Genomic DNA, 26396 nt, shown 5'->3' on the forward strand with positions numbered 1-26396 from the left:
GCTGTCATGTCCTTACTATTTGAAATTGTGTTTTAGTTTAGACCTGTGTTTTTTGTGGAAAGCACTGGGTTGCATTCAATTGTTTGAAAAGTGCGATACAAACAATATTATTATTGCAATACAATCATAAGCATCCCTTGAACTTGTGTATTTAAAGTAATCCCTGTAAAGCGTCTTTGAGTGTTTGAAAAGCGCTATATAAATGTAATGCATTATTATTATTATTATTATTATTAAAGTAAAATATTTTTTGGGCCTATTGAAATAACTGTGTTTTGCAGGTTAATAAATGTGGGTCCAGAAAGTTTGATTAGCATTGAACATATTTATCCTCTTTCTCATCAAAACTGCTTTTATTCACCTACATCACCTATTTATTCTAGTTTAGTTTTTAATCTTCCAACAGTGAATGAATTAGCTGGCTCAAAATATGAGCAATGGGTTTTGTAATATCAATGTTTCGATTTTGGATTCAACACTAATTTGGCCTCATTAAATAATTAGTTTGAATTGTATGGCAAAATTGGAAAATTCTCATTTTGTTCAGAGATTGCTGTTGCAAGAGTCAAGTGTGTTTAATCGTCATTGCATCAGCAGCAAAACAATGACATATTTGTAACAGCATAACAGACCACACAAAATTCAATAAATTTAGAACCATAATATTAATGCAAAAAGCCCAAAGTCCTTGGTGTAGCCAAGCCTGTTCATTATTCAAAATTTAGTTTGTGTTTGTAGTGTTCAAGAGTGGTGTTGGGAAGAGGCTGTTAACCAGGAGCTTATGATTTTCACTCGTATACTACCTTCCTGGTGGTAGGAAGAAAATTAGATGGCAGCGACTCCTATAGATTCCTTCGATAACAGGGAGGTTAAGACCTGTAATGGACCGGTTCATATCCACCACTTTTTATCTCCTTTGTTTATGGATGTTCGACTTACTGTGACAGGCTGTGAAGCAGTCAGTCAATATTCTCTCTACTGTACACTATGGTAGTTCAAGAGAATATTTGTTGATGTACTAAATCTTCGGTGGAGGATGAGGTGGAGGAGGAGGTAGAGGCGTTGTTGGGCTTGCTGATGTGCTGGGCACAGGAGAGACCATCAGAGATGGGCACATCCAGGAACGTTGACTCTCCACTGCTGACCTGTTAATGAAGAAAGGTTTGTAGATCCTAGGCCTGTTCTAAAGTCAACAATCAGCTCCTTGATCTCCTGATATTGAGAGCAAGGTGGTTGTCTGGTACCATTCAATCAGACAATCAACCTCCTGCCTACTCTCTGACTATTTGTCATTTGTCCAACAAAGATGGTGTTATCAGCAAATTTAAAGATGGAGTTGGATCTGTATCTGGCAACACTGTCATGGGAATAGTAGATCATACATCCTTGAGATGCTCGTGCTGATGGTTGTCAAGGAGGAAGTTTTGTTGCTAAATCGTACTGATTGTGGTTTGTTGAGGAGGCAGTCACGGATCTATTTGCATAGGGATGTGCACCTAGTGCCATGAGCTTGATAACAAATCGAGGGAGTGGTGGTGTTGAACACTGAGCTGTAGTCGATGAACAGCAGCCTGACATGCATGTTCTTATTCAAAGTAATTTAGTACAGAGTGAAATTGCATCATGCATAGATCTGTTATAGAGTCATACAGTGTGGAAACTGGCCCCCTGGTCCATATATAAAAACAGGGATGTAATGTTGAGGCTCTATAGGGCTCCGGTAAGGCTGCATTTGGAATATTGTGAGCAATTTTGGGCACCATATCTGAGGAAGGATGTGCTGGCTCTGGAGAGGTCCAGAGGAGGTTTACAAGAATGACCCCAGGAATGAGTAGGTTAACCTATGATGAGCGTTTGTCGGCACTGGGCCTGCACTCGCTGGAGTTTAGAAGAATGAGGGGGGAATCTCATTGAAACATACAGAATAGTGAAAGGCTTGGATAGAGTGGATGTGGAGCGGATGTTGCCGCTGGTGGGAGAGTCTAGGACTAATCATAGCCTCAGAATTAAAGGACGCTCTTTTAGGAAGGAGATGAGGAGAAATTTCTTTAGTCAGATGGTGGTGAATCTGTGGAATTCTTTGCCACAGAAGGCTGTGGAGGCCGTCAGTGGATATTTTTAAGGCAGAGTTGCATGGCATCCAGGGAGAGCTATCTGACTGGATACAGAATTGGCTTTGTGGTTGGAAGTAAACGGTGGTGATGAAAGGCTGTTTTTTGGGCTGGAAGTCTGACTATTGGTGTGCATCAGGGATTGCTCATTGTCATCTATATCAATGATTTGAATGAAAATGCACAAGACATGGTTTGCAGATGACACTAAATGTGGTGGTATCATGGATAGTGAAAATGTACCAGCATCTGCAGTTATTTTCTTATACTAATGGTTATCAGGAATTGCAGCAGGATCTTAATGAGCTGGGGAAGGGGGGCAAGGAATGGTTTCATGCATTCATGAAATAATTCAGCTTTGGAATTTTAATGTAGCACCTGAAGGAAAATGTGCAACAGCCTTCCATGGTTTACAACATACTGTATATAGTTGATTTTGGCTGTTAGTCAGGAAATACACAGATCACCAGTAGATGGTAACAGTATTGCTGCAGTATTGTAGTGAATAGCATCAAAAGCATATGAAAATCACACACAACTAATGAACTAATGAAGAAACAACTAATAATTAATCACTCAAAGTGAAGAGAGGAACCTTGATCTTCCATTTATAGAAATGAACTTGTGTATGTTTGAACCTTAGAATTTAATACTATGAGAGCTCTTTTGTAAATAGCAGCATCCATTAGTTAGTTGTTTGTAACCAGGAGACAGCCTGTAAAGGTCTTTCAAGCTGATATCCATTTTTTAAACTTTGTACTCTTCAGTAACAAAACAAAGTGGGAAGTTTGTTCATAATTGTACGTACATAATTGCCCAAACATGTGCTGATGGTTAGTCATACAGTACTGAAAATAGGTCCTTCAGCCCATCAGGTCCACACTGACCATCAAGCTCCCATTTATATTAATTTTACACGCAACATTTTATTCTCCCCATATTCCCATTAACTGCCCTCAACACAAGTTCTATCATCCACCTACACGAGGACCAATTTATAGCAGCCAATTCACCTACAACCTGTACATCTTTGGGATGCTGGAGGAAACCCATGTAGTCAGGGAGTATGTGCGAACTGTACACGGATGGCATTGAAGGTCAGGATTGAACCTGGGTCATGAGCTGTGAGACAACAGCTCTCTTGAATGCACTCTGATATCCAAATAGACCTATTTGGATTCTTGTCCAATTCCTATGGCATCTACTATTTTCTCTGCTAAAAATCCCAATCCTAAGTGAAATTTTGTAGTCATTTTCCATTTCTTGTCCAATTGTTCAGTGACTAATGTAATCCTCTTGTACCCTACTACCAACAATCAACCAACCATACCGCTTTGTTATTCTTCAGTGTTTGAATGCTATATGATTGAGATGCATCCTGCAATGAGTTGTTCACAGCCAGAAAGGAAGTACCAATAAATGATATTGAAAACATCCTTAACCTCAGTTTAAAAGATGATTAATAATTTGACGATGTTAAATTGACATCAAATTTTTCAATTTTCCACCAACATAATAAAATAGCTGTTTTTGTTTTATTTTTTGGCTCAGTATTGTGTTATTAACATTTTTTTTTTTTTTTACCTTTTCAGAATTCAATTCGTCATAACCTTTCGCTGCATAGCAGATTTGTCAGAGTTCAGAATGAAGGTACGGGCAAAAGTTCTTGGTGGATGATCAATCCAGATGGTGGAAAAGGTGGGAAGTCTCCACGAAGGCGTGCAGTTTCCATGGATAATAATAATAAATATGCAAAGAGTAGGGGTAGAGCAGCAAAGAAGAAGGCAGCCCTTCAAGCTGCACAAGAAGCTAATGTGGAAAGCCCATCACAGCACACAAGAAGCCCAACATCTCGCAGCAGTGACGAATTTGATGCATGGACAGACTTTCGTTCTCGTACTAACTCAAATGCCAGTACTTTGAGTGGGCGGCTTTCACCTATATTAGCCAATCCTGAACTGGACAATGTTCCAGATGATGAAGCGGCTCCTTTGTCTCCCATGCTTTACTCTAGTCCATCCAGTGTTTCCCCAACTGCAAGTAAATCGTCCACTGTTGAGCTCCCTCGGTTAACTGACATGGCTGGAACCATGAACTTGAATGATGGATTGACAGAACATTTAATGGATGATTTATTGGACAATATTACGTTAACACCTTCTCAACAGTCATCACCTGGGAGCCTTGTTCAGAGAAGCTCAAGTTTTACTTATGGGTCAAAGAGTTCTGGTTTAGGTTCCCCAAACAGTTTCAGCAATTCCATATTTGGACCACCTGCTTTGAATGCTTTGCGGCAGACCCCCATGCAAACTATTCAAGAAAACAAGCAAGCCACATTTTCTTCCATTTCTCGTTTTGGCAACCAAACGTTACAAGATCTGCTTGCATCTGATTCTCATGGTGACGTTATGATGACTCAGACAGACCCTCTGATGTCTCAGGCGAGTTCTGTAGTGTCTTTACAAAACTCGCATAGAAATCTGATCATTCATAATGATCCAATGATGTCGTCCTTCACTGCCCAGTCTACTCTGGCAAACCATAATCCACTGCATCGCCAGTCTCCACCTCAGACGTCTGCACTTACTGGTGATAGTGCCTTGTCAAACTCCATGAATCATGTAGCATTACCAACAGATTCTAACAATGTCGCCACAAAGCACCAGCTTCAGTCGTCTGTCAATCAGTCTATGGAAATAGGATTGTCTGATACACTTACTGGCCCTTCCTATCCTGGTAGCATGGCTCTTCCACCTATGGGGCAAGACAAGTTTCCCAGTGACCTGGACTTGGATATGTTCAATGGAAGTTTAGACTGTGATGTGGAATCCATCATTCATAATGAACTCATGGACGCTGATGGATTAGATTTTAATTTTGATTCACTTATATCTGCTCAGAGTGTTGTGAACTTGAATGTGGGAACTTTCACTGGTGCTAAACAGACGTCATCGCAGAGCTGGGTTCCAGGCTGAAGTTGCCTTTTAATGGTGGAAGGAGGTGAGTGAAATCTAGGGAGATTTGTAATATAAGTGTCCAGGAGTTTAATAGAATGTAAATGAACATATAGAATTGTGTGCATTTGGAGCACACCAAAGATAAATATAACTTTTTTATTCATTTCCAGCAAAACCCAGTGCTAATGTAGCTCAGCAGGTCAAGCAGCATCTGTGGGAAGAATGGGCAGATGAGGGTTCAGGGTCTAATACGGAACATTCCTAACCTAAGATGTCATCTACAGGAAGGAACTGCAGATGCTGGTTTATCGAAACCGAAAATAGACACCAAGCTGCAGTAACTCAGCGGGTCACACGGCATTTCTGGAGAGAAGGAATTGGTGACGTTTCAGGTCGAGACCCTTCTTCAGACATCTGTCAAGACGTCATCTGTCCGTTCTCTCCACAGATGCCGCCTGACCGCTGAGTTCTTCCAGCATTTTGCGCAGGATCTTGTCTCCAAATTCTTGTCTTGACTTTCTATTCATTTTGTGACATGGCAGCATTTATGATCTGCCATTAATTTGCTTTAACTAGTTGACAGTGATGAGATGCCATGTTGATCAATTATATTGTGAGGATAGTCGTACAATATTGGTTAGAGAGCAGCATGAATTAGAGGCATGCTTCTTGAAAGAATGGTGATTTTATTTCTAAGTTGGGATGTTTGGTAATTTGAGGGGAATCTATAGCTGGTGGTGTTCGCATGCCCATGCCACCTTTCCATTGGTTGTTAGAAGTCATCAGTTTTGAAGGTATATCAAGTAACCTTGACGAGGAACTGCAGTGGGTTTTGGACATGGTACATTCAACCGCCATGATGTAATAATAATAATAATAATATATTTATTTTATATAGCGCCTTAACACATGCACAAAGCGCTTTACAAATACAATTAACATAGAAACAAACAGACAAACAGACAAACTATCCTGACGGAAAAGCGGCGAATAATCAACGCCAGCGTCCTCTCACGTCAGGGTCCGGCAGTAGACATTAAAGAACACAAGACACACAGATACAATGTACTGGTGTTGGTGGCGGTGCATACTAAACTGTGTGCATGGGCAACCAATTGTGAGCAGCTTTGGCATAGATAAGTTACTTGTGTTGTTGGAACTTCACCCTCGACGTATGCCCTGAAGATATTGCAAAGCTTTGTGGTGTCAGGAGATGAATCACTCTCTGCTGGTTACCTTCCCTGCTCCTGTGGTCACATTGTTAATTTTCATTTTAGTGTCTGCATGGTGATGGCCTCCAGGATATTGATAGTGAGGAACTCGGTGACGGTGATATCAATAAATATCAAGGGTGGACAATCAGTTTGTCATTGAAAATTGGTCATTCACAAGCACTTACTTTACGAAAGCTATTTGATCAGTCCGTACTTGATTGTTCTCCGTGTATCGCTGTCTGCAAGATGCATTGCTTCATTCTCTGAATCATTGTGAATGGAACCTTGCAGTATGTAATTATCAGCAAATTAAAGTACTATCCTACACTATCCTACACACATTAGGGACAATTTACAATTAAGCCAATTAGTCTACAAATCTGTGTCTTTGGAGCATGGGAGGAAACCAGAGCTCCCGGAGAAAACTCATGCAGGCAATGGAGAGAACGTACAAACTGCGTACACACAGGCACCCATAATCAAGATCGAATCCGGGTCTCTGACGTTGTAAGGCAGCAACTCTACCGTTGCGTCATCATGCCGCCCACAGTGCCCCTTGTATGCAGGTATAAGTTGTTAGAAACTCGCAATATGCCATTATATATATATGGGTAAATTGCATTGGGCAGTGAGGAGGACATGCTACATTTATGAATGAATGAATAAAGTTATTGGCCAAGTATGTACCTTGGTGCTCCGCTCGCAAGTAACAACACGAGCATACATTAAACAATTAAGAATAAAGCATAAAACATTAAGAATACAACATTGCAGTTTAAACATGTGAGTGAAATAAACCAGAGCAAAAAGAGACTACAGACTTTTGGTTATTGAACAGAGCTACTCTTGCAGAAAAAAAGCTGTTTTTATGTCTGGCTGAGGCTGCTTTGACAGTCCGGAGTTGCCTTCCAGAGGGAAATGCTTCAAAGAGTTTGTGGCCAGCGTGAGAGGTGTCAGAAATGATCTTCCTGCTCGCTTCCTGGCCCATGCAGTGTACAGTTCGTCAATGGGGGGAAGGTTGCAGCCAACAACCTTCTCAGCTGATCGAACGATTCGTTGCAGCCGTTGCCTGGTGGCTGAGCCAAACCAGACCATGACGGAGAAGGTGAGGACAGACTCTAAGATGGCAGTATAGAATTGGACCATTGTTGCCAGTGGCAGATTGTGTTTCCTCAGCTGCCGCAGGAAGTACATCCTCTGTTGGGCCTTTTTGAATGTGGAGTCGATGGTGGCCCCTCATTTAAGGTCCTTGGAGATGATGGTTCCAAGGAACTTGAATTACTCCACAGATGTGACTGTGGTGTTGTTAATGGTGAGTGGGGGGATGGGAGGGGGAGCTCTCCTAAAGTCTACATTCAGTTCCACTGTCATGAGCTTTGAGCTCTAGGTTGTTATGAAGGCACCAGGATGCCAGCTGTGTCACTTCCTGTCTGTAGGCAGATTCCTCCCTATCCTGCATCAGTCCAATCAGGGTAGTGTCACCCGCAAACTTAAGAAGCTTGACAGAGGAGTCTGTGGAGGTGCAGTCGTTGGTATAGAGAGATTAAAGGAGAAAGGAGAGTTCGCAGCCTTGCGGTGCTCCTATGCTGAGGGTCTGCGGGTCCGAGATGTTTTTACCCAGCCTCACATGCTGCTCCTTCCTGTCTGTCAGGAAGTTGATGATCACTGACAGAGGGGTTCAGGCACAGTCAACTGGGAGAGTTTGGAGTGTAATAGCTCTGGCACAATGGTGTTAAATGCTAAAGTCCACAAACCGAATCCTGGCATAGGTCCCCTGGCGGTCTAGGTGCTGGAGAATGAAGTGAAGGCCTAGGTTGACTGTCATCCACCGATCTATTGGTCCGGTATGCAAACTGAGATGTTTTTCAGCTGGGCCAGCCGTCTTTCAAAGCTCTTCATGACTACAGAGGTCAGTGCGACTGGCCTGTAGTCATTAAGACCAGTGATCCTTGTCTTTTTGGGTACAGGGACAATAGTGGAGACTTTGAAGCAGGCAGGGACAGTACAGGTTTGCAGGGACAGTACAGGTTTGCAGGGACAGTACAGGTTTGCAGGGACAGTACAGGTTTGCAGGGACAGTACAGGTTTGCAGGGACAGTACAGGTTTGCAGGGACAGTACAGGTTTGCAGGGACAGTACAGGTTTGCAGGGACAGTACAGGTTTGCAGGGACAGTACAGGTTTGCAGGGACAGTACAGGTTTGCAGGGACTGGTTGAAAATATCTGTAGACACAGCCAGTTTTTGGCACAGCTTGAGGGTAGTGGGGGAAACTTGAGGGTGGAGGGGGAGATATTTGTATGGGGCATCTGTGAGAATGAGAGTACAGTACAGTTCTAATATCGATCAAGGAAGAATATTAATACATTAGAAGCAGTTCAGAAAAAAATACTACCTGGAATGAAGAGGTTGTAGGGGAAAAAAAGGTTGACAGGCAAACTCGTATTCACTGGAGTTTAGAAGAGAGAGGGGCACTTGTTTGAAACATAAGATCCAGTTGGTTATGAAATTACTTTGCTGATTGTTGTAAGCATTTGTTTTTGCTGCTTTATGTACATCTAAATGTCATGTCCTTGCTAGATTGGCATCTCGTCGTTAGATATGCCAATAGCAGTAATGGACCTGGTTTCGGCAGTCTTCACTAATCACATAAATAGACTGAAGAATAGCCTTCGGCATGGGGTGTACAGTTCTGTTGGAATCTGCTGACTGCCACTTCACATTATGGATAATCACCGTTGAGCTTTCTCGTCTACTTTGAATCCTTATTGTCTTGCAAATAACATGATAGAACATTTCTACAAGAATTTGATTACATCAGGAATGTGTGGTGGTTATTTCTACTAGTTGAGATATTAGCAGCAGGTAGTGAGACAGTAAGTTTATTCCTAGTTTTGTTCCCTCATTATCTGAAAACTATGCTTTCAACTATTTGGCCAACTTGGTCAGTGGTGATATGCACAAGTCACTTTTCTCCATGCATGTTGAAATCTTGCCCTTTGAATACCCTTTGCATCCTTGTCACTATAACACTCCATAATAACTTTGACATTTTATGGGGCCTACTTATCTCTCATCTATATACTTCAGCTCATTCCAAATACTGAATTGATCCAATCACCTATACATTTTAACTTTTCTAATATCTATTGGCTCCAGTCCTACCATTCGTGCATTTTAAATTATCTGTTGGTTTGCCTTTCCTGTGTCTTGTAGTCCTGCAATCTTTATTCCTTCAACTACGACCTCAGCACTTTGCCACATCCCTTGCTTCAGTCATTGAATATATCTTTGAGCGTCTATTTTCTTCATCTCCTTTGAACCCTCATCTAAAGCTCTATCAAAGCTTTTGGATAACCACAAGATTTTCTTTGGCTTATTTTTATATTTCTGTTAACTCATTGAACTTTGTTTTCTTTAAATGCAAGCTGTGAAAGGGATAGGTTTGATCAAAAGCAGTTACCCCATCCCAAACGTTTTTATAGACCCAAGTCAATCAGAATGTCAATCAATATCTACTTAATAACTCCTTGGTATGCTAGTGAATCTTTCATGACATTAGTGGTTTCTCTACATTTTCTCTGTTATCTTTGTATAACTTGCCCACTCATCTTATACACACATTCTCTTTTACTGGTGGTTTGACTCTCAATATTAATTAGAAATTAAATAATATCTTAACTTTTATTTGAACGTATGCTTTTAAATTGATCTGTTCTCTTTCATCTTTAAGTAAAACAATTGTGTAAATCTATTTCAACTTTATTTAAATATATTTCCTGAGGTTGGGCTCAATGGATCTGTCACTGGAGGCCAAGAAACCCATGTAAAACGATTCTAGACCTGCTGAGCTCGTCTTGTGGGTCCAAAAGGTTAAGTGTGATCATGCATGTGTTGAGCATAATGTGGCCCATTCATTTGTTTTTCAATCAGGTGAGAACTTTTTTTGGGAAGTTCTTGCCTGTGTTCATATGTATTCATTTTTTGGAAAATATGGACTGGCAGTCCTGTATGTAGTCCCCTTTCCTTACACCAATAGTTTTGCCATCTGCTGTTGTTTTTGTTTGCATTCATGACTCCAAGGCAAGTTGGTAACTGGATCCAAATATTGGCTTGGCAATGGGAAATGGAGGGCGATGGAAAAGGCTTGTTTATGCGATTAGATGTCTGTGACCAGTGGTGTCCCACAAGCATTGGAGCTGAGACCATGATATCTGTAGTATATGTGAATCACCTCTGGGAGGTATGATCAGCAAGTTTGCAGATGACACAAAGATTGGTATTGATGTGTGGTGGAAAAGTCTGAAGAGGGGTCTCGACCCGAAACGTCACCCATTCCTTCTCTCCTGAGATACTGCCTGTGCCGCTGAGTTACTCCAGCATTTTGTGTCTACCTTTGGTTTAGTTGATAGTATGGGAGGTACTTCTGGGCTGCAGAGCTATCAAGGGTGTTGATGAAATGGGCTTAAAATGGCACATGGAGTTTAATCCAGACAAATGAATTTTTGCATTGTGAGAGTATCAATGAGGCTCAGACCCACACTGAATTGTAGTCTTGAACAGATGTATTGAAGAACAGCAGGACCAGTGATCCTTGTAGTTAGTATTGTTGGAAAGGTATATGAGATACTGGCCTTCATTAGTCATGACAATAGACAATAGGTGCAGGAGTAGGCCATTCGGCCCTTCGAGCCAGCACCACCATTCAATGTGATCATGGCTGATCATTCTCAATCAGTACCCCGTTCCTGCCTTCTCCCCATACCCCCTGACTCTGCTATCCTTAAGAGCTCAATCTAGTTCTCTCTTGAATGTATTCAGAGACTTGGCCTCCACTGCCTTCTGAGGCAGTGAATTCAACAGATTTACAACTCTCTGACTGAAAGTTTTTCCTCATCTCCGTTCTAAATGGCCTACCCCTTATTCTTAAACTGTGGCCCCTGGTTCTGGACTCCCCCAACATTGGGAACATGTTTTCTGCCTCGAACATGTCCAACCCCTTAATAATCTTATATGTTTTGATAAGATCCCCGCTCATCCTTCTAAATTCCAGTGTATACAAGCCTAGCCGCTCCAATCTTTCAACATACGACAGTCCCGCCATTCCGGTAATTAACCTAGTAAACCTACGCTGCACGCCCTCAATAGCAAGAATATCCCTCAAATTTGGAGACCAAAACTGCACACAGTGCTCCAGGTGCGGTCTCACTAGGGCCCTGTACAACTGCAGAAGGACCTCTTTGCTCCTATACTCAACTCCTCTTGTTATGTAGGCCAACATTCCTTTGGCTTCCTTCACTGCCTGCTGTACCTGCATGCTTCCCTTCAGTGACTGATGCACTAGGACACCCAGATCACGTTGTACGTCCCCTACAACACAGGAACAGGCATTTCAGCTCGTGTCTGCACGGACATGATGCGAATTTAAACTAATCCCATCTGCCTGTCCATATACCTCTGTTCCCTGCTTATGCATGGGACTGTTTAGATCCTCCTTAAACTTTACATTGTGTCTAAACATCTCTTTCTATCTACACCTTTCATGATTTTTAAAATTCTATCAGGGTTGCCCTTCAGCCTTCAATGCTCCAGAGAAACAATTCAATTTCTCCTTCGAGCTAACACTACAATCCAGGCAACATCCTGGTAAACCTTTTCTGCACCCATTTCAAAACCTCTCCCTATTGTGTGGGAACCAGAACTGCAAAGAATGTGGCCCAGCCAAAATGTTATACATCGACAACATGACTTCCTGATCACATACCTTTACCACCTATTTAATTGTGTTGCCTCCTTGGTAGAGCTATGGACTAGGACCCCAAGATCCTTCTGAGGGATCTGTACATGAATGCTTTCAAGGGTCCTACCATTTACTATGTACCTACTTCTTGTATTTGACTTTCCAAAACGTGTCACCTTACACTTGTCCATAATGAACTCTATTTTTAGTTTCTCTGTCCAAATTTCCAGCTGATCTACATCCTGTTGTATCCTTTGACAACCACAGCTCCATCAATTTTTGACACCTGCAAACTTGCTATACAGTCCACCTACAAACTTGATAAACAACTCCATCCCCCATTCCCAATCTGACTTTTCTGTCCTGGGCCTCCTCCATTATCAGAGTGAGGCCCAGCGCAAATTGGAGGAACAGCACCTCATATTTATCTTGAGTAGTTTACACCCCAGCTGTATGAACATTGACTTCTCTAACTTCAGATAGTCCCTGCTTTCCTTCCCTATCCCCTCCCCTTCCCAGTTCTTCAAATAGTCTTTCTGTCTCCGATTACATTCTATCTTTGTCCTGCCCCCTCCCCTGACATCAGTCTGAAGAAAGGTCTCGACCCGAAATGTCACCCATTCCTTCTCTCCCAAGATGCTGCCTGACCCGCTTAGTTACTCCAGCATTTTGTGTCTACCTTCGATTTTAACCAGCATCTGCAGTTTTTTTCCTACACATCCTCCCACCTACATTTTCACCCAAATTATTAAAAAATACTGCAAATAAGAGATCTCTGCACTAATTGCTGAACACCACTCGTCACAGACCTCCAGCTAGTAAAACATCCCTCAAAAAGTAATTGGGTGTTTGTAAAGCAGAGATTGACAGATTCTTGATTAGTAAGGATGTCAAAGGTTATGGGGGAGAAATCAGGACAATGGGGTTGAGATGGATCAGCCATGATATCTGTCAAGACTGCCATCTCCTCCTTTCCCACGCTATCTTGGATAGATCCCATCAGTCCCTGGGGACTTATCCACAATGTTTTTTCAAGCCACCGACACCATCTTAATATTGATCCAACATATCATCCACCAACATTTCCGTCACCTACAACAGGACCCCACCACTGGCCATATCTTCCCATCCCCTCCCCTCTCTGCGTTCCGCAGAGACCGTTCCCTCCGCAACTCCCTGGTCCACTCGTCCCTTCCTACCCAAACCACCCCAACCCCGGGCACTTTCCCTTGCAACCGCACGAGATGCAACACCTGTCCCTTTACCTCCCCCCTCAACTCCATCAAAGGACCCAAACAGTCTTTCCAGGTGAGACAGAGGTTCACCTGCACCTCCTCCAACCTCATCTATTGCATCCGCTGCTCTAGATGTCAACTTATCTATATCGGCGAAACCAAGCGCAGGCTCGGCGATCGCTTCGCTGAACACCTGCGCTCGGTCCGCATTAACGCAACTGATCTCCCGGTGGCCCAGCACTTTAACTCCCCCTCCCATTCCCAGTCTGACCTCTCTGTCATGGGCCTCCTCCAGTGCCATAGTGAGGCCCGCCGGAAATTGGAGGAGCAGCACCTCATATTTCGCCTGGGCAGTTTGCGGCCCGGTGGTATGAACGTCGACTTCTCCAACTTCAGATAGCTCCTCTGTCTCTCCCTTCCCCTCCTCCTTCCCAGATCTCCCTCTATCTTCCTGTCTCCACCTATATCCTTCCTTTGTCCCACCCCCGACATCAGTCTGAAGAGGGTCTCGACCCGAAACGTCACCCATTCCTTCTCTCCCGAGATGCTGCCTGACCTGCTGAGTTACTCCAGCATTTTGTGAATTAATATTGATAGGACCTAGTTTGTCAAAATTATCTTTCCTAATCTCTCAATTATCCATGCCCTTCTCCATGGTGAACGTTCTGACATTCATTAAGGACCATACCCACTTCCTCTGGCTCCAAGCAGAAACCTTGAGGAGTCCTAATCTTTTCTTAACTACTTTTATTACTCCATAAACATATGTATATATCTATGTGTATATATATCATATCATATCATATCATATATATACAGCCGGAAACAGGCCTTTTCGGCCCTCCAAGTCCGTGCCGCCCAGCGATCCCCGTACATTAACACTATCCTACACCCACTCACTATCCTACACCCACTAGGGACAATTTTTACATTTACCCAGCCAATTAACCTACATACCTGTACGTCTTTGGAAATGCTTTGGAATGCTTTGGAATTTGTCTTAATCCTAAATGACACAGACATTTCATAGTCCCTTTTTGCCTTCTAATTTTGTTTCTAGTTTAGTTGTTTCCTGCTTCCTATATATTGTACGTGCCTGTGCGTATATATCTCTGAGGACCTGTCCTGGACTTAGTGCACTGATGCACTCATAGAGAAAGCCCATCAACGCTTCTACTTCCTTAGAACATTGGCGATTCAGTATGTCAACAAATACTCTCTTAAACTTATACAGGTGTACAGTAGAGAGCATATTGGTTGCATCATGGCCTGCTTTGCCAAATCAAACGCCCACGAATGAAGAAAATTGCAGAGTGATGAACACTGTCCATCATGACTTCCCTACCATTGATGGGATCTACGGAAGTCACTGTCAAAAAGGCACTGTCTCATCATCAGAGACTCGTATCAACCTGGCCACACTCTAATTTCACTCCAACCATTGGAAGGAGGTTTTGGAACGTGAAAACTGTCACATTCAGGAGCAGCTTCTTCACTACAAACATTATTAACCACTACAATCTCCAAAAGAGCTCCGAACTGCATAGACTTGGAGGTCATTGTTTTTGTCTTTGTTTTATTATTGTTTTTTTAATATATATACTGAACTTTTTAATCGGGTTTACCGAGCACTGTTCACATATCTATTTTGCTGCTGCGTGTAAGAATTAAATTCTTCTGTTTTGGGACATACGACAATAAAACTCCTGAGTCCTGTCTGATTTTGGTTTCCTAAACCTTACCTATGCTTCCATATTCTTTTTGAATAAACTTGCAATATGGTCTTTCATGCTGGTCCTGAGCTTGAATCAAGTCAAGTCAAGTCAAATTTATTTGTCACATACGCATACTGTGCAGTGAAATGAAAGTGGCAATGCCTGCGGGTTGTGCACAAAAAAGAATTAGTTACAGCATATAAATAAAGTTAATAAGTTACTATTAGTGTCAACAAAAATTTAGTCTCTGGGGTTATAAAAGTTGACAGTCCTGATGGCCTGTGGGAAGAAGCTCCGTCTCATCCTCTCCGTTTTCGCAGCGTGACAGCGGAGGCGTTTGCCTGATCGTAGCATCTGGAACAGTCCGTTACTGGGGTGGCAGGGGTCCCTCATGATCTTGCTTGCTCTGGATCTGCACCTCCTGATGTCCTGCAGGGGGATGAGTGTAGTTCCCATGGTGCGTTCTGCCGAACGCACTACTCTGCAGGGCCATCCTGTCCTGGGCAGAGCTGTTCCCAAACCAGACTGTAATGTTGCCGGAAGGATGCTCTCTACAGCCCCAGAGTAGAAGCAATGAAGGATCCTCAGAGACACTCTGAATTTCCTCAATTGTCTAAGGTGGTAAAGGCGCTGCTTAGCCTTACCCACCAGTGCGGCAATGTGCGTTGCCCACGTTAGATCATCTGTGATGGGGACTCCCAAGTATTTAAAACTGCTCACCCTGTCCACAGTAGACCCATTTATCTCCAGTGGCGTGTACGTCCTTGGATGTTTAGCCCTTCTGAAGTCCACAATCAGCTCCTTTGTTTTAGTGACATTCAAGAGGAGGCTATTGTCCTGACACCAGAGTGCCAGATCAGCCACCTCCTCCCGGTAGGCCTTCTCATCGTTGTTGGAGATCCGGCCCACCACCACAGTGTCATCAGCAAACTTGATGATGGAGTTTGAGCTGAACCTGGCCCCACAGTCATGTGTGTACAGGGAGTACAATAGGGGGCTAAGGACGCAGCCCTGGGGGGGAATCCTATGTTCAGGGTGAGGGAGCTAGATGTGTGTTCCCCATCCTGACCACTTGCGGCCTGGCAGTGAGAAAGTCCAGGACCCAGGCACACAGAGGGGTGCTAAGCCCCAGTTCCAGCAGCTTCTCAACCAGTCTGCTGGGGACTATTGTGTTGAATGCTGAACTAAAGTCAATGAACAGCATCCTCACATAGCCCCCCCTGGCTGTCCAGATGAGAGAGAGCGGTGTGTAGAACCTGGGAGACCGCATCATCCGTGGACCTGTTCGGACGGTATGCGAACTGTAGTGGGTCCATGTTGCGAGGAAGGAGGGCGCAGATGTGCTTCTTGACTAGCCTCTCAAAGCATTTCATGACAACCGAGGTGAGGGCCACCGGTCGGTAGTCATTTAAACACACTGGAGAGGCATTCTTTGGCACCGGTACAATGATGGATCTTTTGAAGCATGCAGGGACCACGGACTTTGCCAAGGAGAGGTTGAATATTATGGTGAGCACTGGAGCAAGCTGAGTAGCACAAGACTTTAGTACTCGCCCAGATATACCATCTGGGCCTCCAGCTTTCCTCGTGTTCACACGCGTCAGAGCCCACCTCACCTCATGCTCGGACACCGAGAATGTGTGCACATCCCCGGGGGTGGATCCCCCTCCAGCCTCGCTAGCCAGCCCCCCTTCGGTGCTGTTTTTAGACGGCGAGCTGGTGGTGTTACCCGTCTCAAACCGTGCATAAAAAGAGTTCAGGTCATCAGCTAAGGAGGAGCCGGCACTTCCGGTTGAGGGGGTGCTGGACCTGTAGCTAGTTATAGTCCGTAGCCCTTGCCAAAGGCGCCTGGTGTCCTGCTGCTCCATCTGTGACTCCATCTTGTCCCGGTACCTCCTTTTTGCATCCTTCACTGCCCTTCGCAGTCGGTAGGACTCTCCCTTGTAGTGGTCCATGTTGCCGGATGCCAGGCCGGAGTTGTAAGCAGCGGTGCGAGCCTTCAAGGCCACGCGAATAGACCTGTCCACCCAGGGTTTTTGGTTAGGGAAGATACTGACCCTTACCGTGGGGATGATGGTATCGGCTATTGTGGCAATGAACTTGCTTGGAACATGTTCCAGTCGACTTCGCTCAGTGCATCTTGCAGCATGGCCTCTGAATGGTCAGCCCACCGCTTTACATCCCTCGTCACTGTCGCTTCCCGTACTATCCGTTGTTTGTACTCCAGCAGCAGGAAAATGGCAGCGTGGTCAGAATTTCCAAATGGAGGGAGAGAAACGGCCTTGTCGCCTTTCCTGAAAGGAGTATAGCAGTGGTCCAAAGTTCTTTCCCCCCTGGTGACACACGTGATGTGTTGGTAGAAGTTGGGCATGACCTTTTTGAGATTTCCTCTATTGAAGTCTCCAGCCACCAGCACAGCCGCATCAGGGTTCTTGTTTTGGTGTTGACACAACACATCGTGTAGGGTCGACAGTGCCACGTCGGTGTCCGCATGCGGTGGGATATAGACGGCTGTGATGATCACCGAGCTGAACTCCCGGGGTAGGTAGAATGGTCGGCATGAGATAGTTAGATGTTCCAGGTCCGGCGAGCAGGAACGAGAAAGCGTCTTAATATTTCCAGGATTTCACCAGTTATTATTGGTCAAGAAGCAGACTCCTCCGCCCTTGGATTTCCTGGATTCTTCCGTTCTGTCCGCCCGGAAAACAGTGAAGGACTCGGATGGGCAGATCACCTGGTCAGGCACCAGCGGGGTCAGCCATGTTTCGGTCAGACAAAGGATGTTACAGTTCTTTATGTCCCTCTGGAATCTGATCCTTGCCCTCAGGTCATCCAGCTTGTTCTCCAGGGACTGGACATTGGCCAGAAGTATGCTGGGCAGAGGTGGACGTAAGGCTTGGGTTCTCAGCCTGTTCCGAATCCCCCCTCGCTTCCCTCGGTGTTTTTTCCGACTTTCCCACTGACCTGCGCTCCCACTGCTGCTGCCGCGGTGCGCTCCTTTGATGATCTCTATCGGTATATCGGTGAGTAGTTTTCTGTTTAATAGTGCTCCGGTAGCGCTCGAGTTTAATTTTACGAGCGTTTCCCGGTCGTACATTGGTTAATGCTAAGTGCTAGCACACGCTAGAGCACTTAGGGATAATTTTAAAGTAAACATACCAGTTAAAACGCACAGTTCCCGCAGAGCTACCACGACGGCGACTGGACTGGACCGCGCCATTTCTGCCCTCAAACAGCCATTCCTCAAACTCTGGGTCACGACACGAATTATCACCCATTCCTTCTCTCCAGAGATGCTGCCTGTCCCACTGAGTTACTCCAGCATTTTGTGTCTACCCCCAAACTCTTCTACAGTTCATGCCTGCAACTTTTGTAATTTAGGCTGAGACTTAAGCATAACTACCTGAAAATTGTGGCATCATGGTTACTGTTCTCAAAATGCTCCCTTACTGAAATTTAGATTACCTGGCCAGGTTTATTCCACGACTGGGTGTAGAACAATCACATTCTACATCCCGCAGCTCTGCTCTTGCTCCCCCTCCCCCCACTCGCAACAAGGACAGAATCCCCCTCGTTCTCACCTTCCACCCCACCAGCCAGCGGATCCAACAAATCATCCGCCAACATTTCCGTCACCTACAACGGGACCCCACCACTGGCCATATCTTCCCATCCCCTCCCCTCTCTGCGTTCCGCAGAGACCGTTCCCTCCGTAACTCCCTGGTCCACTCGTCCCTTCCTACCCAAACCACCCCATCCCCGGGCACTTTCCCCTGCAACCGCACGAGATGCAACACCTGTCCCTTTACCTCCCCCCTCAACTCCATCCAAGGACCCAAACAGTCTTTCCAGGTGAGACAAAGGGTCACCTGCACCTCCTCCAACCTCATCTATTGCATTCGCTGCTCTAGATGTCAACTTATTTACATCGGCGAAACCAAGCGCAGGCTCGGCGATCGCTTCGCTCAACACCTGCGCTCGGTCCGTATTGACCAAACTGATCTCCCGGTGGCCAATCAGCATTTTGTGAATAAATACCTTCGATTTGTACCAGCATCTGCAGTTATTTTCTTGGAGCGCAGATGAGGGGTGATCTTAGAGTATACAAAATCAGAGAGGAATAGATTGGGGATGGCACGCAAACAAAAGTCTTTCATTGTACCTCGATACACATGGCAATAATAAACTAAACTAAACCTTCAGGGGGAGGTTGAGCAGGCTAGGACTCGATTCATTAGAGCACAGGAGGATGAGGGGTGATGATATCGAGGAGCATAAAATCACAATAGGAAAAGATGGGGGTAAATGCTCAGTCTCTTGTCCAGATTAGGGGATTTGAGAACTAGAGCACGAGGGTTTAAGGTGTGGGGGGGATAAGATTTAAAAGGAACCTGAGGGGTACATTTTATTTACACAAAGGGTGGTGGGTGTATGGAATGAGCTACTGGAAGACGTGGTTATAAGCAAATGGGACATGCTTGTCGATGTGGGCAAGTTGGGCCAAAGGACCTATTTCCACGCTCTGACACTGTTTCACTTCCCACTTTGTTTTTCCTTCGTTTTCCGCCTTACCCCACCACCACCAATCCCGGAGGCAAGGTTAGAGTTCCCTTCATACACCCTTCTACCCCACTATCCTCCAAATTTAACAGATCATCTTTTGTAATTTTCACTACTTTGAAATGCCACTAGTGGATACACTGGGAGGCACGGTGGCACAGCGGTAGAGTTGCTGACATTCAGTGCCAGGGACCCAGGTTCCATCCCGACTATGGGTGCTGTCTGTACGGAGTTTGTACGTTCACTGCTTGGGCTTTCTCTGAGATCTTCGGTTTCCTCCCGCACTCCAAAGACATACAGGTTAATTGGCATGGTATGAGTGTAAATGGTCCCTAGTGTGTGTAGGGTGGTGTAAGTGTGTGGGGATCGCTGGTCGGCGAGGACTCGGTGGGCCGATGAGCCTCTTTCCGCTCTGTATCTCTAATCTAAACTAAACCTTTCCCATTTCAACATTGTAAAGGAACTATTTATTTTTCTACCTCAATCTACTCCCCCTCTCATGAATCCTTCCCATGCTTTTGCAGGAGATGCAACACCTGTCACCGTTCAGGGAACCAAGCGTGGCATTTTTCATAGTTTAGCAGGAAACGAGCTGAGGCAGAGAACAGTATAGCACAAGAACAGTCCCTTCGGCCCACAATGTCTGTGCCGAACATGATGCCAAGACCATCTCTCATCTATCTGCGCGTAATCCGCATCCCTCCATTCCCTGCATATCCATGTGCTTATCCGGAAATAGAAAGTGATGAGGTTGAACAAGGTTGGGATTGTTGATGCAGATTGCTAATGAAAAGCTCATCTCCGCACCATGTGACTTCACAATTGTGAAGGCATTGTTTCGGCCGCATCTGTCAATGAACAAAGAATGAAAATATCTTCTCATTTAGTAGAGGGGCTAGAAGATCTGAGTATCATGGGTGTGCATTTTAAAAATGCAGTTTTCGGACACTGTCACTGGGCAGTGTACATTGGGGAAGTAACTGATCACACCCAATTGATAACAAAGCTCTATTGGAAGTGAATGATCAGGTGTTAACAGTTGAGAAGGACCACAGGGAATAATAAACCATTAATAGTCGCACGTAGTCATTTGCGACTGAGCCATGTTGTACTGTGGCAAGGGCAGGAATCCGGAGGGATTCCGAGCTGGAGAAAGATAGGCAAAGACTTGTGAGGCAGCACATTTAAGGATATTTGCAAGTGAGTGCAAAGTAGAATGCAAGTAGAAAGGATTAAGGGGGTTTTAAGGAGAGGGTTACATTTTGTGTAAAATATTTGTCTTCCGAGGCATAACTGCAAAGAATGCTTCCTAAACTAAATCTTGGCATTTTCTCAAAGTCCTTGGAAGATTAATTACTATTTTCAGTCTCCAGGGAACTGAAAATGTTCCACAAAAATGGCTCATGACATATTTTATTTTGAATGATGTATGCCATTGGAAATTCCACTGCCTATTCACGTTTTAAGCACGGTGTAAACAAGACAAGTACTTGTTTCAGAAATTATTGCATTATGCTTGAGGGTGAGCAGATTCTTTTTTATAGTCAGATATATTTTAACCTGTTGCTCAAAGTATTGATTACTAAAATTTAAAACTTGTGCTGAACTTCACAAAATGAGAATAGTGTGATTCATTATCTACGTTTTTCAGTATCAAGAGAACTGAACTGCTCAGGAGCCTTTACATTCACTTTTTTTTTTAAACGTTGACTTTCATAGTTCTAAATTGATGTCCTGACCAAATTCTCAGCTGTTGCTCTACTCTGTAATTCCCTCTCCACCCTCTGTTCACAATACTGTCAATAAATACATCTGAACTATCAAATTGTGTATCAAGCTGTTTCTCCTTATACTGGAGCCTTTGTGTGGCCTGAAGCACACCTGTTCTTACTATTGCTCAACAATGCTAATTTTATAGAAATAGAATTGAGAAATTCTTCATTCCAGAGAAGTCAGCACAAAATAGAAGTGTTGTTTGTTAGCTGAAGATTCCTAACAATTATGAAGGTTGAATGTTCACAATCTTGCTTTGAATTTGACTTTTCCCTATTGAGAATTCACCATAGAGACTGATGTGACTCAAATAACTGACCAATTGTTCCATATCACATCTGTCCTGATGATCTCTAGAGCCAATAGTTGAATGATATTCTACTGTTAATTAGGTGCACTCTTTTTACCCGAGGCTTTGGGCAGATTTTAAGCCAAGAATTGTTGCAGTCTGTGGTGACACTTGAGATACCATGTGCTAATAAATGGGTATTAAGTTTTTATTTAATGGCTGTTTAGTTCTCAACATATATAATAGTTCTCAACAGGCAAAATACTTTGCAAAGAATGATGCCACCAAAACACACGCATTCTTATTTTCATTTTGATTATATTGCTGATTGTTTTATTTATCTTTATGTACTGGCTTCGTCACTCTGGTTTGGGTAAAATTATTCCATTGGAATATTCTGTTGCATTTTGAGTAAAATCGCAATAATGATATCATTTGTGGCTGAGACCTCTACGCTGCCAGAATCTGTTTAGCCACAGAATAGATTGTGTGGTACAGCTGGCACTATTTTAACATCCAGGCATATCTTCATGTACTGTTAATGTATTGATTACGCAGTGAACCAGTCAACAAAATATGATCTGGAGTAAATTGTCAAATGAATAGTCAGGTTCATGTCTCTGTTCTGGCCTGTGCTTTGTATTGAGTATATTTGAAACATACAGAACATTTTGGCTTAATTCACATTGGAATGACATTTTGGGTCTGAACAAGGGTCCCAACCCGAAACATTATCCATCTTTTTCTCCGGAGATGCAGTCTAACCCACTGAGTCACTCCAACACTTTGTGTTTATTCTTGATTTTATTTCCTACTTAGGACACTGGTAATATGCTGTGATGTTAAGGTACATGATTTTGAATGCTTTGTGAGGATCTGTTCCTTTTATTGACAATTCCACTTGCCTTTCCAAATGTTACAAACCTTCCTGCTGCAAATAGACCCTATTTTGGCATCATGATAATACTGAAATTCCATTCACCTGTAAGTTAAGGGATTTGATGTTTCCATAAGTTGCATTGCATTACACCCATTTTGCTACCTAAGACAACGTTCCACAAATTCATGGCTGTTAGAATCAAGGACAAGGGTAGCAGGTACATGGAAACACAACCAACTTGGTTCCCAAGTCACACTATTTATTATTGTTGGATTTAATTCCTGAATTGAGGAATTGTTTAATAAAGTACTTTCTTTGACAAAAATCCAAACTCAATCACAGATCTAATTTATGTATTTGTGTCACTTTGATAGGAAATTTAGGAAGTAGGACATTCGTTTATAAAGCTTGCTTCAAGACTTCCCAAAGTGCTGTGCAGTCAGTTAGCCCTTTTGAGGTGTACTCAGCTGTCCATGTAGGGATGTTGCTTTTGTAATTTTGGAAAAGGACATTGCGGTCTAAATTATCTTGCATTTGTCATGAAGTGGGGATCATGTCTGTTGAACCGCTGGATGCACAGATTCCTTCTTGTGAATTAGAGAGGAGGTCTTTGGCCATTTGGAGATGGTGGTAGATGAGGCTCCAAGCTCCTGTGGAGAACTGTTAATTACTGCATCGCCTAACTAGGGTAATGATGATAATGGCATCTCTTAATTCCTCTGACATGATTCCTCTTCCGTTATGAAGGAGATGATCACGAATTCACACAAAAAATATTTATTCATTTTAAAAATAATGACGAGGTATTTTTTCCTGCTCCAGAGGCCTTTTGTTCTTCTGCGGGCGTTTTCAACCGTTGACGTTGTAACATGTGGGACAGAGACAAGGATATCATCATCAGATCTGAGATCAAGTTCACAAACTCCTGAGCAGAAATGGCCTCCAATTGTTTCTTTGGTTCAGAGACAAGTACAGCTTACATTGGGCACCTTAAAACACTAGAGAAATACCAACAATACCTTTTGTATATAATCTTCATTTGACGGGATAGGTGAACCAAATGTTGACATTTTCTCCCATGTTATAGTCCCCTGCACAGGGCTTTGATTAGTTCTGTTGAGTGGCGCTGAGAGAGTTACAAAGTACCCCCACGTCGGGTCCTCCATTGTTCTTCCCCCTCCCTCACAGCGCCCCCCCACGCCGGATCCTCTTTTGTTCCTTCCCCCGGCAGCGGCGTCCTCACTTCCATTGGGTCCGCAATCGTCTGTTGATCGGCGCCCTCATCAACCGCCGCATCGACCACTATTACTGTCAAGTCCTCTCTGGACACCTCCATGGCACCGATCCCGGGCCCCAACCGTGGGCTCAAATGCGGCCATAGCAAAGCCCTTCTATGCTGATGACTGGTTCTGCAACCTTTGATCTGATTCTGCAGCCCCACGTCTTTGACCCTCTCGATCAGGTCGTAGATGTTGGAGTGCACGCTCTCGAAGCGCTGGATCTCTGAAACAAGCACTCGGAGCTATGTCAAGACAAGAAATTTCCAAGAGGATAGAAAAAGCATATAATGGACATTCACTGTCTCCACGGAAATAAAACACCTTCATTGACTCAACTCATGAGAATTGGTGGCCTGTAATCACTTGGAGGAGCAGCATCCAGAAAGGCATTGAGCAACATGTATCGCAACCTTCAGACCAACCAGACGCCAACCCAAATGGGAGAAGTAGCTTACAACCTACTTCACAATCCCATCAGGCTCTGCCTGCCTCATTGCAGTGTCCATGAATCCTGCCTTAGATTCTTTAGCAACCTTCATGTACAGAACTGAAGTGGCAGCAAGATATCCTACATCCTCATGAGGCAGATATTGTCTTTATCTCATTAATGTGGCACCTGAAATAAAAAGTGATGACAATTTTGTGCTTGAGTCTTTTGTTAGATTTGGGTACATCTGATTCAAGTATTGATTTATTATTGTCATGTACTGACAGTAATGTGTTTTTGTGTGTCATTCAGGCCGATCGTACCAAACATGAGTGCAATCATATTACGCACAAGTATAACAGGTAGTACAAAAAGAGAACGAGTGCCCGATAAGGGAGGTGGGAAGAGAGAATGATGGATGGGATGTGAGTGGTTCTTGATTATGTTGGCTGCTCCCCAAGGCAGTGAAGCGAGGATAAAGTCGATTGGAGGGGGTGGGGAGGGGAGGGGGGGGGGGGGGGTGGGGGCTGGTTTGCGTTACAACTCTGCAATTTCCTGTAGACTTCGGCAGAGCATTTGCCATACCACACTATGATTCATCCACACAGAATACTTTCTATGGTTCATCTGTCAAACAGATGAACAGGGTGGCGCCGTAAGTGGCAGCCTCACCAACTGCTGTCTCGTCCCTTTCTTCTTTTGTTGTATTAGTTTGTTTTAATTGTATGTTGGGGGGGAACCTTTTTTATCTCTTCCTTCAATGGAGATGCGACTTTTTCGGTATCGTATCTCTGTCCGCACTGCGGCCTTAACATCGTGGAGCTGGTGGTCCCTTTGTCAGGGATCGACTTCGGGAGCTCCAACCGCAGGAGCTTCGTCCGCCCCAATCGCGGGAGCCTTTGTCGCCCTGATGCGGGTGCTTTGATCGCCGACTGCGGGAGCTTCGATCGCCCCGACTGTGGATGTTTCGATCAAGGTGAGGTCACCAAAAAACAAGATGGACGTGCTGCCTGCACTGGCGAGGACTCGGAGGGAGTGCCATGACTGCAGTGATATCGGTGTTTGCGGGGACATGGCTCCATGAGGACATCTGGTGCGAGTGTGGACGGCTTTCTGACTGTTGGGGCGGACAGGGACTGCAGAGAGAGTGACAGCGGTCGATACAACTCTGGTCACATCACGGTGAAGGAGCGTGTGTGTGGCCCGGACATTGAACTGATGATGACTGTGGGTCTCCGCTTATGCTGTGTGCCCTGGGGATTCTCACACGCCGCTGTGGTGGCTGTTTATGTTTAATCTTTATGTCGTTTTGTAACATGTCGCCTTTTTTGGTATGACTGTAAGGTAAATGAAATTTCACTGTACCTCAGTACACGTGACAATAAAGGACCATTGAAATTATTTATAGTGATTGGAGACATGCCAAATTTCCTTAGTCTTCTGAGGAACTAGAGGAATTGGTCTGCTTTCTTGGTCATGTCATTGATGTGAATGGATCAGGTCAAATTGTTGGAAATATTGCCATCTGGGAACTTGGAGCTCTTGACCATCTCCACTTCAGCACCAGTTGCATTACTTCAGTAACAGTGTAACCTGCTGAGCCACATCTGATACCACTTTTAATATCCTAAATTAGTTATTTTTAATGCCAGAGCAATCATGCAACAAGCTCCCTCCCTCAAGTCAAAAACAAGTTTTAGATTTCTTTGGTGATGCCTCTGAATGTTCTCTAGTCCTTTTTGCAGTTAATTACTTCATCCTTTGAGTAGAGTGCATGCATACTGTGTTATTGGAAGTTAGATAATTATAACATTGGAAAAGTTGGAGGAGAGGTATACTTATGAAGCCAAGTTTATTCTAATCCTTTCTCCCCTTTTTTTCCCCATAGGTTAGTGAACTGAATCCTTCTCGCCAAATCTGCTATCATCAAGATAACATGAGTCAGATTACAGCAAACGTATTTGACAGCTGTGAATCTGACATTTTCATCTGTAGTGGGGACAGTTCCTGGAATTGCATCTCAACCAAGTGAAAGATGTTAACTAGAAGAATACAATTTACATTTGAAATGATTTTTGAAGTGTTTAAAAGAAATTCCATTTAAGCTGTACAGTTTCTCTTGCATCCCATTATACTTAGCCGTATAGAAATTGTTGGTTGATGCAGGTTGGTGCTTCATTTCAATTTTATTTGATGAGCATCTGCCTATGGTCTCCA

The 26396-nt window shown here is 44.0% G+C and overlaps 1 protein-coding gene across 2 annotated transcripts in view; it reads left to right on the forward strand.

Annotated features, from left to right (window-relative positions):
- Window positions 1-26192, forward strand: part of LOC144593789 (forkhead box protein O3-like) — a 61770-nt gene extending 35578 nt beyond the window's left edge. Inside the window, exons 2-3 of one of the 2 annotated variants that reach the window (XM_078399874.1) lie at window positions 3704-5111; window positions 26068-26192. In XM_078399874.1, the coding sequence (XP_078256000.1) occupies window positions 3704-5086 (1383 nt within the window). In that variant the 3' untranslated portion in view covers window positions 5087-5111; window positions 26068-26192. Of the gene's footprint in view, window positions 1-3703; window positions 5112-14489; window positions 14988-26067 lie in introns of those variants that run through there. The other variant, XM_078399875.1, reaches the window with a different exon arrangement.
- The last annotated feature ends 204 nt before the right edge of the window (window positions 26193-26396 follow it).

The sequence above is a fragment of the Rhinoraja longicauda genome, chromosome 5, assembly GCF_053455715.1.
Source record: "Rhinoraja longicauda isolate Sanriku21f chromosome 5, sRhiLon1.1, whole genome shotgun sequence".
In the NCBI taxonomy this organism is placed as follows: Eukaryota; Metazoa; Chordata; class Chondrichthyes; order Rajiformes; family Arhynchobatidae; genus Rhinoraja; species Rhinoraja longicauda.